General features: G+C 40.4%; 1 protein-coding gene across 2 annotated transcripts in view; it reads right to left on the bottom strand.

The window, feature by feature from the left end:
- Window positions 1–16,554, bottom strand: part of sntb1 (syntrophin, basic 1) — a 35,535-nt gene that overhangs the window by 6,818 nt on the left and 12,163 nt on the right. For both annotated transcript variants that reach the window (XM_044016904.1, XM_044016902.1), the window contains exons 4-7: window positions 9,638–9,755; window positions 9,394–9,480; window positions 7,222–7,358; window positions 6,131–6,327 (exon numbers count right to left, since the gene is read on the bottom strand). In XM_044016904.1, the coding sequence (XP_043872839.1) occupies window positions 6,131–6,327; window positions 7,222–7,358; window positions 9,394–9,480; window positions 9,638–9,755 (539 nt within the window). The remainder of the gene's footprint in view (window positions 1–6,130; window positions 6,328–7,221; window positions 7,359–9,393; window positions 9,481–9,637; window positions 9,756–16,554) is intronic.

The following is a 16,554-nucleotide window of genomic DNA, read 5'->3' as shown; positions in this document are numbered from 1 at the left end:
TTTGTTCTACTATTTCATTTAAAGAAACTATTACGCCAGGTTTATTCAAGACATGCTTGAGCAAATTCCAATGATCACAGAATTTGACAGACAGATGAAAACAACAGAGCTGGTGGTGCCTGAAACTATTGCACAGTACTGTATATATGTACTAGACATATATACATGTTCAAGACATTATTTCAGCTTGAACGAAGCCTGGGCTAAGAGCTTGTAATATAATAATATTGGCGGTACGATGTGTTTGAAAGAAGAAGCATAAAACAATACTACTTCTACTGTTTATTACATGCACAGAGCTAAAACTAATGTCCTGCAATAAATCCGGGCTTCATAAATGTTTAGAGGGTTTTCTCATTTGTATCAATGAGGGTAGAACAAAATCTTCTCAGACAGCACAGCTTGTAAACTCCTTGGAAATCACAACGTCGTATATTTTTAATGCGTCCCCTCATTAAAACATATTGTTCCATTTTGTTGACAATAGGGCCCCATCTCACATCCATTATAATACATCAATACTGTGCACGCCACACTTCTTTAGTAACTGCAGCTAATGCGTCACATTTTCGGGGACAGACTCTTCTCTTCGTGCGGAGACCTACCTGCTGAAAGCAGGGAGTCATTTATCTGTTCGAACACATTTCCGAGCACTTTGTGTCCCACTCGCTCTCCTCACAGCACGGGTCTTGCTAAAAAAACTGAGTGAACTATCTTTATCTACTCCACGAGTTCATGCATCGCTTTCCTCTGCTTTAATGAAGAGCCTCTTTTGTCTCCCCAACGCATTTATGCACACTTCTCAATGACAGCGGCGTGAAACCCCCGTGGCAGACATGAAGGCCACATGCTGGAAACTTCATTCACCGCGTAAGCACCTCTCACTTGATGACATCCAATCTTACAGGAAGTCGCTCTGTCCTTGTGACAAACAGAAGGGAGTTGTTATCTTTCCATTATTTGCTGACAGAACTGAGCAGGGCGTGTGTATGTGTCAGCGTGAGTGTGTGTGTGTGACATGTATGGAGAGGAACAGTGTTGCACATGTGTGTGTGTGTGTGAGATACAGTGAGTGTGTATGCAATACCTCTGTACAGGCAGAGATAGGGAGTGTATATTCCAATCTGCAGATACAGTATGTGACATAAAAGACAAATGTGGGCGCGTATGTGAGACATATGTGTGTTTGCCTATCAACGAGCCGTTTCTCCCGTCTACTCTGTCAAAACACACTAATCGCGCCATACACACCTAAATCCCCTCAGCTCTTCTACAAAGGCAGGCGGTGTGTTATGAAACACAAATATGTGTCTGGCTGTGAATAAACACAATTCACAAACAATTCTTTGGGAGTTTATTTCACCCGCAGAGAGGAAAACTGAATGATTTGAGCTGTGCTGCAATGCAATGATTGTTTACTTGTTTTCCTGCACGTTGCGACCATGTTGTGTGGTTGTCACACTAACTTTATGACTCGGCTGATGTGACGAAGTCGTAAAAAGCGAACTACACTGAAACAACATGGGCACAGTTACAAACAAGGCTATAAAGCGAAGAGTCTAATTGATTTTCAATTAGCACGGTACGTAAATTAGCCCTGTAGATAAGGAGATTGTAAGTGACACTTTTTTTTAATTGTGACAATTACCTTGCCATTTATATATTAACACACAATACATGTATATGTAGATGTGTTCTAAGTCAGAGCCCAAATCTGCAGGCACACTTGCAGAATTAAACTGTAGATTAACTTGTGAGCCTCAGAGATTATAAATGGAGCTTGAAGCTCACCACCCTCTGCTTCACTATCAGCTACAAACTGACTGCTAACGTCAAATTCATAATCACACAGGTGCATTGTAGGATTATTCATTTGCTAAAAAAAGAAAATGCATGCGTTAAGTGGAGATTAGAGTTCCCTCAAACAGCCGAGTCTACCTTAAGTATGGGCTCCTGACTCTTTTGTGTCAGCAGAGTGAAATAGACTCACCTGTAATCTACTGTGATTTTAAAGCTTAAAACAGAAAGAAGGTTAGAAGAAGGAATTTCTGTTCGTCTGAGTCTTGTGAGGTGTTATATTATTGTGATGATGTGAGAGGACAATCATCAACCAAATGGCACAACAGTTGCGCTTTTGTCATGAAAAGTAGACATGAAACTCTACTCTTCTACCTGAGAGCATTGATCTTTGGGGCAAGCTGGGTTTCCCACCACAAAACACACACACAAAATAAAAGGGGCTTTTCAGGCTCCAACAAAAGCCCTTCTTTCTGCCTGGTGGGGGGGGAGTGATAACACCGGCGCAGATAGAGAGGATATGAATGAAAGGGGGTAAGAGGGAAAGTTACTCGGTTACCATACCAACAAGTGGAAAACACCAAAAGGTTATTAGAGGTCTTGATTTTTAATATTTGCTTTAACTTTTTAATGACATTTACAGCAGGTAAAACCCTTCATCATTTGACACTGTGTCCCCACTGCTGTGCTCTACTTCACAGTCTCAGCAGGTGAACTGGTTAATGTTCCATAATCACCAAGGTGAAAGTGCTTTTTCTATGTGCTCCAAGTCACTTAGCCTTTTATTTCTTCATTACCAATCCACCTAATTAAGAGAGAGAGATTGCTGTTGTAGTGAACATCAGCACGGCTGTGATGCAGTGGCATATATGCAGTACAATGTCCAGTGTGATATTGCTTTTTAAAGAACAATAAATCTATTCTATGCTTTGTTTAATAGTTGCGCATTAGAACAGGTTATGTAGCTCCTCAAACAAAAGTAGCTCCATATCCGGACTGACTTGACTGTTGCCTGTCAAACCAAACAATGTTCACTACTTTGATTCATAGTTTGAATGATGGCTTTCATTTCCTGCTCTCTTTTAATGGACTTTCAGATCTGCAGAACATATAGTTTTTAACTGGGAGGTTGAAATATCCAGCGCCTTCTCCTCATGACCATTCATATTTTAAGTCCAAACTTTGAGGTCTGGTTCACACTGGATGTGTGGCACGAGCGTCGCTGCCGTGTGCAGTGACTGCTGTGCAGCGGCAGCGTGTCTGCTGCACCTCGTGCTCACACCGTGACTTTAGTTTCTGCTTTATCTCTGACTTAGGTGGACAGCGGGGGAGAGAGAGTGAGAGAGAGAGAGAGAGAGAGAGAGAGAGGGTCTGCCCTTCACCTGATATAATTTTTACAGCTGCTAAAATAGTTCTAAAAATATAAATACTGTGACAGGTGTCATATAATTAAATGGTCTGTATGACCTGTGTATAACACTTCTCTAGTCAACCCATTCATACCCATTCACACACCGCTGGCACATCTGTCAGGAGCAACGTGGGGTTGTTAAGCATCTTCTTGCCCAAGGACACATCAGCATGTAGAAAAGCGGAGCTGGGTATCAAACCCACAACCCACAAGTTGAAAGACGACTCACTCTACCACTGAGCTACTATCGCCGTTGTGGTAAAATGTCAATAACATTTTCGATGCATTATGTCTATCTTCGCGAACTGCATACTTCCTGTGTGATAAATAGATGACGCAGAAACTTATAAATGAACGTAATATGACAGAATACAGCACAGGCATCCAGTGTGAACCAGGAGTAACACTATAGTGTGATACACCCGTGCAGGCGTGCTGTTACTTATCAGCCCTCCTGGATCGCTCATCTCTCATCCAATCATGGAAAAATGACTCGCTCACTACTGGTCGGACACTGTAACAAGCTGCAGCATTAACAAGAAAGCTGTGGAGTCCAGCGACACAATAAGGAGCACTGACATGAAATATTTTAAAATTGAATCATGTGTTCACTCCCCATACTGGGAACAGTAAACGAGAAAACAACACTGAATAGTTTCATTCCATTCATTCCAGTTCTATTAAAAGACACAATTGTCCTTTGTAGCAAATGAATGTGCATGAATTAATATTTGAAACTGTGACCTCAGTTCAAATTAAAAATAAATAAATAAATAAAATCTTAGCGTTTAAAATAAACCATTACATTGCACATCAAAATTACAAAGGTTTTTACAAAGGTATTACAGGAGTTCACAAAACCCCTTATGAGAAAGCTCCAGAAAAAGTTCCCTTACCCTTTAGTGATGTTGCTTTTCAAACAATATTTTAAATATTAATAGCACACACGATCAAATGATTGATTTTGAATATATTTACTGAGACGTTACGAGCTGTAGAAGATGGGAAGGATTTAAAACGTATGCATAAAAATAGCGTGTTCTGTTCAATACAATCTCAGAAAGGTCACCATCGACATACTGTAATAATTAACTGTAACAACAGCTGGCCAAGCACCGGAGGAATTTGATTTCACATAAATTACTTTGAAACACGAAAATGGTAAGTGATTGAGAGTTAATCTGTCTTCACAGCAAATCTTAATCATGAGCCTTGACGGTGAATAAACCACTGACGTGATTTATCAGAACGTTACACAAATGAAAAGGCCAGCAAGGTCAGTTCAATGACTACCGGAGTGGAAAATGATGAAAAAAAAAAAGCTAAATATATGCATTGTCACCCTTTTTTCACAGTGAAGTGTAAATTACTTTTAAACTTCCATGAGGATAAACCAGGGCTTTGTGCCAACATCAATCTGTCAAAGAAAAGAAAACTTCAAAAATGTGCTAATGACTTTTGCATTTGAGCATACATTAACATTTGTACACTAAATATTTGATGCAGCTGCGTGGATAGACAAGTCTACATCTACAGTATGTAGTGGGGTAATAGTCGTTATGCTCTCGGTCATGCAGGAAGTACTGGACGATTCTTGAACTAATCTTTTTAATATATAAAAGAACCTCACAGGGTTATGTATAATTTTTCAATACTTTACAACTTACTAACTTTAAGGTGACTGAGCATAAAGTCAGTCTCCTTCTCAGACCAAAAACACAACGCCCTGGAGTTCAACATGTCTTCTTCTTCTTCTGTTTGCACTATGGTTGGAGCCCACATGCCACATGCTTAGTCCTAAAACCTTAGTTCCGTCACATTGACTAAATGAGTTATGTCAAAGGTGGGGTCTGGTTTGATGTTGGGCCCAAAACTCCCTTGAAAAGCCTCTGGTTGAGTGTGTGACTGTTCACAAACATATTTGTTATACGAACTTGACAACATGGTCATGTGATGTGTTTGCAGTGTGTTCCTGTTGTCCTCAAGCAGCCAAAAATAAATCAATTTAACCAGGATTAAACGTTTATCTGTCCATTCTCGTGTGACTTTTAAGGTGCAACATGTCAATACTTCACCGAGAGTTTCAGTCTAGACAGCATTTGGTCACAGGATTAAATAAGATGTCCTTCTGTCATTCACATTTCCCATTAAACAGCTGTGACATAGGAAATCTGATTTTTCTATCACACACCTCGCGGTGCCAGAAAGTAAATCCCTCTGTGCCGACGTGGACGAGGCCTCGCCGAGCCCTCGCAGCGTGACATTTAAACCTAGGTTGGCGCGCAGATGTGATTTAGCGGAGTTGTAACGAGTTTGGCGTCGATAAACCCTGACAAGACGGTTGTAGTTTTGAGGTTGTGCGGCATGCGGTGCTGGATACATGCTGTTTCATGTGTGAGTGGAGTTTGAAGTGAAACTTTGGCTTGGTGTTATCATAGATGGAGAGAGACAGGGGACTCAGGGGAGAAGTGCAGTTCCAGGGACATTCTGTGCTTAGAGATGGAGGGAGCCAAGGGGAAAAAGAAGGTGGGAGGTACTCTGCTGGAATTCCCTGGACGACTGATACCCAGTGCTACACACACACACACACACACACACGCACACTAGAATAGCATTCCTTTCTATAAATAGCAAGTGCTTTGTCTACATCTTCCATATGGCTGTCAAATTAGATCACAAACCCTCCAGAGTCTCAGTGGTTGTGGGAGTCTGTGTTTGTGCCTGGCTATATTTTGCTTTTTGCACTAGATTAAGACTTTATTTTAGCTATGCAAGGCCTTAGGCAATACTTACTCTTGCAGCCTCTCAAATCTCTCTGGATTGATTCTGCTGCAGCATGCCCACCCCTGCTCAGTCCACTTGAACCACAACTGGCCCATCTTACCTGTCACTAATGTTCATGTGTCACATGTGGGCACTCACTTGTACTGACTTCTTTGATCATCTCAGCTGAGGCGTGGCATCCGTTGACTATGTGTCTGGTCCACAGGGACAGGTCCTTGTTTGTCTCCACCCGGAACAGGTACGTCTCGATGCCGAGTCGTGTGCCAGTCCTAGTGGCAAAGAACAGCTCGGTGCCAGAGTGAGGAGACCCCAGGTCAGGACCAGAGTGAACCAGGCTGAAACAAAACGAACACTTACTGTATGTAAACACAGAGATGTTTTATTTTGTTGTCAGCTTCTAACTCTCTAAAGATAACTCTTTTTTTTTCTTTCTAATGAGGCGGCTCTTCTTCACTTCCACAAACAATGTATCTAGAAGCGAAACATTTTGTTTACTGAGCCAGTGAAAAGGAAGACTTACAGGCCAAAACAAAAGCGGCGACTTAACAAGATCTAAAACCAGACTACAAGTCTGCCACCGCAGTAGCAGCTCTGCCAGGATGTTATATTTTACATTTGCTAAGTACAAAAAAAAAGTACAAAAAGTGATACTGTAGCACAAGTTAAAGCTATTGTTAAGTAATCTAAATATTTAGTATGAAAGTCGAAATCACAATGTCTCCGTGAAACATGTAGGCGTAAAATTGTTGTAAATTGTTAAAGCGTTGAACGATAGTTCAGGATTTTTGAAGCAGAGTTGTGTGAGGTTGTGACACATCGTCAGCACTGACTTCATCTCACTCCCTGCACCAAATTCTACAAAGAAAATCAGTGATTTTACATCAGTGCAGCCATGAGTTGTCAATCCACTGCTGCCTCCATTAGTCAGTTCATGTGTTTATGTGTGTCGTATATCTCTGTGAGCTAAATAATTGTACTTTTTTCCTATACTTTAGTGCCTGAGTTTGCAAAGGTTTTTAATGGTAAATAAAGCAAAAAACTTGTGTTTCATAGACTTAGGCAGGGATAGATTTCTATTACGTGACCTTTAGTCACTTTCAAAATTTCAAAAATGATCATTAGTAACTAGTATTACTAATGCATTTTATTATAAATGTATTCTATTTTTATGTACAGTATCTATACTACGTGTGCGTTGTAGATGTCTGTACATATAGCGTTGGACCTACCGTGTTGCTAACAGTGGATATGTGTGTGCTGGCTCCTGCCAGGCCTCTTTGCCTCGAGGTAAACTGTCGTAGAGCAGCAGGTCCTTCTCTGTCACGGCCACCAGCACGGGCCTCCAGCTCTGCTTCTCACTCTCTGTCTGCAGCACAAACGCAGAAACAGTGAGACATGATAGCCGTCCTTATCCATCAGGCTCACAAGGAACTGCACATAACTGACTTAAATATAAATATACTTAAGTAATAACTCTGAAGCAATTATTATTATTATTATAATAACATCAACAGATAATAGGCTAAAGGGCTGGTCTTGAACTTCAGTTAATTACACCAGGCTGCTGAATTTAAATTTGAATCAAGCACAACCTTAATTACTGTGATGCCTTTCCTAACCATGCCCTCTTGTATTTATCACAAATACTGATTTTGTGAGTAGGATTTTGGATAAAAGCAGGTCTTGCATCAGAGATAACAATGCTTGTGTGCAACCGAGTTGCTTCATGGGACTGATGTTGCGTCAGATGACAGCATGTCAGTTTAATACGTACAAAACGGCTTGCATGCCTAGAGGGTGTGCACACGTCTTCACCTCTCAACTTAATCTCTGACTCAGTGTGCAAACACTATTTACATTATTTATTTTTCTCTCGTACACTTCCATTCTGCGAGGCTCTCAAGGAAAAACCTAAAAATAAAGATGGCTCGTGTGCAGGTGCAGCTTTCACTACGTTTGCTTTGCTGTGCCCTCTCGCCCACCCATTATTCCTAATGAGCAAACCCTTCACTTTCCCTTCACATGCAGCTAATCCTTTTACTCACAGAGAACACACACACACTTTTCATTTTACAATGCTCCATAAATATTCTCATTATGAGAGCTTATCTGCAGCCCAGCCATTGGAATTCGAAGCCGCTCTTTGAAGTTTAGCCTCAGCCAATCACACCGCGGGATTTAGAGGGTCAAGGGTTGGCTTTTTAACATGATGAGAATATGTTGCTAAGTGACAGTATTGTAATGCATTTGAAGGATGAAATATTGTCAAATTCAAAAGGACTAAATTAGACACGTGTGTGTTTACATGGCTGTGTCTGTACATGATAGTACAAGTGAAGCTGTAGGTGGAAACTCGCTTGTGTGAATTTCAAGAATGTGTGCGTCTGTGTGTACAGTAGATATGCTCAAGGCAAAAATAGGTACACACACACACACATACATGTTTGCATAGCTATTCTTGTTCGGTCACTTTAGTCAGAGTCTAATCGAAACCTTATCCCTTCTCCTGTGACTCATGACATCAAAATCAACATTTTAGTGCTTTAAAGTATTATGTATGACGATGATAATTCGCTCCATGCCCCACCCAATCCCGATATATCATTCAGATTAGGGATGGAAAGCGGTATCGTTCAGTATCGGTCCGATACTAGTCACAAACACTAGAACTGATATCAGACAGATACAAATACGATCCAAAAATCCTATGTGTTGCATGCTTCACTATGCACAGACTGTAAAACTGTAAATACAAATCAGAAAAAAGTCATGTTTGGGCTGTTTATGTCTTCTTTTTTTTGGGGGTGAGAACAACCTTTGTTGCACAGTTGGAGAAATGTGTCTTTGGATTGACTCAGCACAAACGTGTCATTTCATAGTTCATAAACGGTCTCAAATGACTGATACTGACTGAGATAGGGTTTGTGATATCGTATCATCCCATCCCATCCCTCATCCTCTCACTCAGAAACATCACTCTCAGCTTCCTCCACAACAGACAGTGGTCCGTCTTCCATGTGTAGCTCCCTTGCAGCCCACTTTAACTAGGAATACATAAATATGCGGAAGCTAATAGCGTTCGGAGAGCCATCTCATGAAGACTTTAACCATTACCAGCCATGAATGCCTAGACGCTAAACTCAAAATGAGGTTCTGCCTCAATGGGACCTGTCTTTGGTCTCCATAGACACATTGTCAGTGCATTTTCATGTGTTCGCATTTGTACATAATGAATCCCATGCTTGTAGCAACCACATCCACATGTCACATTCACATAAAAGCAAATGGAAAGAGAAGAGAGGTGTCTGTGTGTTGATGTAATCTGTCTCTCTCTCTCTCTCTCTCACACACACACACACACACACACACACACACACACACACACACACACAAACACCTACCTTCCCCGCCAGCCATCCCAGGTGTCGTATCTCTTTGCTGCCAACACCTATCCTGGCTGTATTCTGGATAACCTCTGCCAGGGCCCGCTGTGGTGGGATGACATTTTTTGGGGCAGATAATCATTCAGGATGCATTAGACTCAAAGCAGCTCTACAGGAGCTTAATCCTTGACAATTTTAATTCCAGTGGTCACACTAAATGATGAAACTCCCTTCGAAATGATTAGTCGAATCAAAGACAGACCTGTGTAAGTGTGGATGTGACAAAGTGAATGGCAGAGAACCAAGACAGGGCAGAGGGTTGGTCTGGGCACCGCAGCACCACAGTGTGTCTGGCGTCAGGAGAGTGTAGCTCCAGTTGTCTGAAAGAGAGGATAAGAAGAACAGCTCTAGGTTTTCTAAAACTTATGCGGTTCACAAACTTAGATGAATGCATTTCATTCGGAATATTGAAAATGTATAACAAGCCCTATCAAGCAGACCCATGTTGACTCAATTTAGTCTCGCCTCATAGTTTTGGAAGCCACATTCACTCAGTTTGTCTCATTCTCACTCGCTCAGAACAACATAATGAAGTTCATTTTAATTTCTGTTTAGTCAAATCAGTGCGTCCTCTGAGGGCCATATGACACAGTACAGTCTCCCACTGAATTTCCCTAAGTAATCTGCTTATATAATATGGGGTATTTCTGGCCTGGAGAAAAATGCATTAAGAATCCTGAATAGCGCTTTGATTGTGTTCTCAGTGAATATGAATTTTAAGAAGGTACATGTGGCAGCCTTTATAGAGCATAATGCAGTGTACTGTTGCTTCATACTGTAGCATCAAAACAGCCAGTGTCCACATCTGCATATTCTGTACAGGTATGCAAAAGAAAATTATGGTAAATTCGATATAAAAGGGGCGGAAAATGAGAGAGGTTGTGGTGTTAAAATGGTAAATGGTTTGTATTTACATAGCACCTTTCTAGTCTTGATGACCATTCAAACCTGCAGTTTTGCCATTCACTCACACTTGCATACAACACATTTACTTATTTATTTATTTATTTATTTATTTACCTATCTATCTATCTAAAATAGGGACCAGGCATATTACCAAACATTTTCATGTAAATATACAAGATTATAGCCGGTGGCTACAAATAAGACGGGAGACGAAACATATGAACATTGACAGCAGTAAAGACTGAGACAGTCACACCTCACAAAGATATTTTTTTAGATCAGATCAGACGTAATAAATATACAAAACACATATATACATATTTGGGTGATAAATTGCCTATAAGTGCGAGTGCCATTGCGGATCTCCCGTTTCCAAGGTACTCGCACATTGCTCTCATTGCACATGGTTTTGAAGTGCAACTTTGCACAAAGCCCTATGGCTCAACATCCATTTCAATGGTAGTGTACATGGATGCCATTACGCAAAAGAAGTAGGCTAGATTAGGGTGTAAGTAGATGTGACAGTCTGGCTTGTTCGTAGTCATATATAGTCATGGTTTCAAAAACAGGCACAGCTTTCAAATCATAGTCATAGTTTCGGAGGATATCAATGAATGAATTAATGAATTCAAGCGTGTCATAGTTTCTATCACTCATCTTTTATACCCGTTCACACGCTGCCGACACAGCAGTCATCGAGTCGAACCCACAACCTTCCAGTTGAAAGACGACTCGCTCTACCACTGAGCTACCGTCGGCCTCACTAGCATGTGAAACACTACAGCCAGTAAAACCTGCTGCAGGAGCACCCAGCACAGATCCTGTTAAAAGTCAACATGTGAATGAAAATGCACTGATCCACTGCGTTTGCCAACAAATCTGAAATAATCTAGCATGTGCCCAGGTGGTCTTAGTGTTAAAAAAATGAAAAGAAAAAAAAGGGGCGACTACTCTAAATTCACAACCCTGCGAACACGCTGTCGTTGCAGGTTTCTTAATTCACACACACTGGGGACCAGGAAAAACCCTAGTGGATGTGATGAATCTGCACCTCCACGAGCCGTCAGAGGTGGGAGAGACCGACTCTACATCAGCTCCAGGTGTGTCGCTCTGGGGTAAAAATAGAAGTGGTGCCTGTAAAAGGCGAGTTGATCCGGGACAGACGGGGCGGGAAAGTGGGTGCGGGGGTTGGGACACCAAGGCCAGATGTGCATTCTGTGCAGAAGGATCTTTAAGGACTGAACCATTCTGACTCCCATTACTTATTTACCAACATGTGGAGTGAAACTGATCCAGGAATGAGGAACTACAGGGAATCACTGACTGCATGTGAAGTGGATGACGTGTTTATAAATGAAATGTCGTCTGGTCCTGCCTGCATGAAGACTGCAGCCTCTAAACTGGTCAAAGGATCACTGTTCTAACAGGATTATCACCACATACAGCAAATATGAATTCAGCAGGCATCCTTGTATTCAATAAATTTAATAATACAAAACACACGTCTCACACACGTTTAGCTTTTGAAAAATATGTAATAGAGAACCAGAAGAGCAGCACAGATGGGCTCCAGCTGTTTTCAAGTCTTTTGGAATCTGACAAGTCTAAGATCTCCAGTCAAAACAAGATTTAACTCAAGTCTTAAATCTTTAAAGCTTAATAAGGAAAATTGCAAGTCAGCTGCATGTCTATTTAGATATGCACTATAAATATTATGATTAAAAAAGAAAAAAGAAAAAAAACTCTCCCAAAGTTGTGTAACATCAGTATTTGTAGCTTTGTGTTTGCATGGGAAAATCCCTTAAAATTATAATTAAATACCTAAGGTTTGGAGCCATGCTCTATTCTGAGCATCAACTAATATTTGAGTTTTGAACTGCAGCTCAGACAAAACTACTTCTTTGAAAATGTCACGTGGCTATTTATGAACTGAACAAAACAATCAACAGACCACTCATTATTGCAGTTAATCCTGATATGGAGCACCTACAAATGTAATCACTGATTCATCATCTAAGCACACATATATATATGTATATATATATATATATATATATATATATATATATATATATATATATACACTTATCGATATGTGACATTTCAAGCCCAAGTGGAGACAACTGTGATGCCATGATTATTTTTGAAATGTCACGAAACCTGCTGCCGCAGTTTCCACAAGTTGATTCAAAGTCTCCGCCTCCTGTCGTCTATAAGCCCTCAGACCTTTTCAAGTAGGTTACAAGTAAGTAAAGTACAAAACCTCCGATCTGTAGCTTCAGCCTCGTATCAGGTCGTCAGTCCACAGCTCTGACTCCAACACAAGGTCTCATTCCTCCAACTAGAGGTGGACCAAAGTGGGTTTCTGTCCAATGCTTATATCAGTTTTTAGAAATAAGGGCAGCAGATGGAGAGTAATTGATTTTTATTTATATATATTGAGCTGATCCCCATCCATATGTAAATATAACTGTGACAAATAATCGGCGCAATTGAGAAAGGGGAGGAATATATAAGCTACAGGCATAGTTACAGCTGGACTGTGTGCACTGATAAAACAAAGACATTTTCTTTACACGTATTTCATCTGTCCTCACATACAGATTATGTTAAAATGAAGAGTCTTAAAATAATCCTCGAGCTTCGTCTCTCCTCTTTGCTCATATTGCTCAAGACAAAGTTTAAACTACAATCTGATGAAATGAGTAGTGAAACCCTCTGAAACGTTGCCCAAAGTCTGGTTTACTGTAATTGCCACATAACATGGAGTCCTTTCAAATGCTTTACTTCTGAATGCAAAGTGTGAAACTTTCTGGCGTTGCTGTGACAATGTGACACCTGTTTTAAACTTTCATGGACACAGTCAAGTACATTTCCCCCTTGGATGCCCTCCCATTCAAACATTTATAAAATATTTACTAGTGAGTCAAAGGGGAATTTGTCCTCTCTGCAGGAAGGGAAGTAACTTTTAAAAAAAACACTTGTCAAAGTCAGTTGCTGAGAAGTTTGTGTGTGCGCGCCTGTCAATCTGCCCTTAAAGGTATAGTAAGCAGGATGTTGTAAAGCAAGTGATAGGAGAGCATGACACTTGTGTGCCTCCAGTGGACTCCAGTTTTTGACCGATCAAATCACAGAGCAGTTCGAGAGAGACTCTGTTCCAGTACACATTTACAGTTGTCACTGTTGGATACACAAGAATCCTGCCTACTGCAGCTTTAATCGCACCACAAAACAGTCCCGTCTTGTAAAATTGGCTGACCGATAAAGACAAAGTTATGGCTTTTGAAGTGAATGTTCAACCACACAGCTTTGTTAATACATGATCTGAGATTTATTACTTTGCAGCTCAACGTTTCACCAGTTTGTGGGCATGTGGCTGACTGTATGTATGACCTAAATCCACAGCAGACACACATGCACTGTATCTAATGTCTGATTCCAGCCCACATCCTTTACAAAAAGCTGTAAATTCTTTGAATCTTTTGTCAAACATATTCTGTTTGAGCTGAACTATTTTTAAAAAAGAAAATCTGTTTCCACCTTTCCACCATTTTCAAGGTTCTCATGAATAGAGGTGAACAAATCCCACCCCTGTTGTGTAGCAGCGCCTCACTGCTGTAACTGGATTCACTGACAGGTTACAGCAGGTCCATCTTGTCACTGTCACTTAAAGCCAAAGTCGAATTATCAACCTGAGAATCATTGCAACTGTCCCCAGGGCCCTCAGGGCGTCAGGGCCCGGCTCCACTGGACAACTTTGACATTGGTTAAAGAATCACCTGCAACTTTGTCTGGGAATCCGCTGACACAGATGCACGTCTTCAGGTGGCTCCAGTGCCAGCTCCACCGACAGTTAACTGCACTTTAAGTACTTGTTTTACATCATCTGTGGTAAATATACGTAGTAATTAGTGTTTGTGTATGTGTGCACACGACAAGGGCTGTAACTAATGATTATCTTCATTATAGATTCATCTGAAATCGTTTGATGTCAGTTTTTCAGACCTGGAAATGGTGATGTTCTCCAATGTCTTTTAAGTTTTAATGATGTCTTTGTTACCCTTTAGCCTGTCTTCATTCAGAATCTCTATGTTATACTAATTATGTTATTTATTTGTTTAATCCCAAAACAATGTGAAATGAAAAATTGACATTCTGGTCACCTGGCAACCAAAAAAAGGGCATGGAAGATAAATAAACCAAGCTCAGTTCTGTTTGTGTATTAGTTGCATGTTTAGAGCTAGACTCGATTTTTATTGCCTCTAGTCACTACCTCAGACAGTTTATGTACAAACCTGTATGATTGTTATTTATTATTCTCAACAGATCTGGGGGGTCATGTTTCTCTAATTTCACCGCCGGGAATTGATAAATTATTCAGATTCTGGTTCTAATTCCAATTCTGATAATCCAATAAGGTATTTCTGCAAACGGGTGGCCCTCAGACTGTTCTCTGTAATAACAATTCAACAAAGACGGTACAAAATAGCAACAAAATAAAAAGTGCCACAACACGTTACACCTGTTAAATGCATTGTATTTTTTCAGTGTTAAATAAAGTAGGTTTAAACATTTAGACTGGCAGATAATAGAGAATACTGGAAATAAGAGACAGAGAAAAGAAAAGGAGTAAGAAAAACAGAATTAAAGCAAAGACAAAATCAATGAAGGAAAACAACATGAGCAGAGCAATCAAATCATTTCTTTACACGTTCTGCTTGATTGGATCATTGTCATGTTACCAACCAATTCACTTCAAAGACTCCTCCTCACACACCAACCCCTGACTGAGAATGATTTCACAAATGACCAAAACATTTTAAGAAAACACAACTGACTGATCCCTGCAAGAGATCGGAGGAAGCTTGCCACAAAACTCACATGAAACACTAGCCTTCCATATGTATTCAGAGCATCCTTGTCATATGAACTTAGAAGTCAAACGCATACAGGACTGGTTATTGATAACAGACATTATAAATATCAATATCTGGAATTTCATACCAATACTTTCTTTGTTACCAATTTTATCAAATCTGATTTCACAAAGAAATGACTGGCGACATGTGGCTAAAACAAACATTCTTTGGTTTTAGCCAGCCTGATAATCTTTTTGAACTCAAACACGGAGCAACTTTCTGCTCTCATATTTATTCCGTGCCATGACATCACTTCAATAAACAAGCGCACATCTTCCTCTTCTCCCTTGGCCCAAACATCCTGCTCCCCTCGAGACTAACAAACGTGAACACTGTTAGATCTCGGTCAAACAAACAGCGTGCTGCATCCTCATTGGCTCACTGATGCTGATGACATTAACTCTTTAGGTACTAAATTTGATTTAAACACATTTTTGGTATTAGTTTGATACGGAAGAAGTTCAACACCAACGCCGCAGCGACTGATCCGCATTTTTCGCTTGGCAGAGACTTTTATGCAAATTTTTATGACATAGGTGGCACCACTTGTGTCCACCCCCCCCGTACCCTGTCCTAACTTTTATCAGCTCCATATGAGTCTCCGTGTTTCCCAGCGACATGCTGCTGCACAGAGAAACTGATTTGTTTTATGTTGAAACAGACGGGTAGTAGTAGTAAAGTGTGACGGGTGCAAACGGGTATGACGTAGAACCCACAACTACCCAAAAGTCTCCGAAAAAAATGCTTCTGTGTGCTGCTTTACACGTGCGAATATAGGTGTATAATAGTGTATGATATGACCGTGGCTGCAGTATAAAAACAATGTTGTACAATTTCTGGTCATGAACAGAGGCAGAGTAGTATTCGTGCAAGAAAATGTAATGTTAATTCAGCCATTGACTGACATTTAATAGTGTTGCAGTGTTCCAATAAGTGCTGTCAAATCATAGCCATTCCCAAAGTGGAAAAGAACACCCAGCACGCACCAATTTAAATTGATAATTGAAAATCTTCTGCTGCCCATCAAAACTTTTAAAAGTTTTTTTTTTTTTTCCATTTTCCACCTGAAGGCCACTGCTTCATTGTGCCCCAGCGTAAACAAATACTTCCTCAGACTCTTTATGAACAATTCAGATAAAGGAAGAATGATACGGTAATTTGACAATTAATTATGAAACTCTTATCTACATTTTAATGACCTCTCGTGCCTCACCTGCAGTACGGAAGTCACTACCACGACCCAAGAAGATAAGCGCATTGGTATTTGATGATTACCGACTGACATATAATTACA

Source organism: Solea senegalensis, unplaced genomic scaffold (genome assembly GCF_019176455.1).
Source record: "Solea senegalensis isolate Sse05_10M unplaced genomic scaffold, IFAPA_SoseM_1 scf7180000014859, whole genome shotgun sequence".
NCBI classification, from domain to species: Eukaryota; Metazoa; Chordata; class Actinopteri; order Pleuronectiformes; family Soleidae; genus Solea; species Solea senegalensis.
The sequence above is the reverse complement of the archived record's forward strand: the minus strand, read 5'-3'. Positions and strand labels throughout refer to the sequence as shown.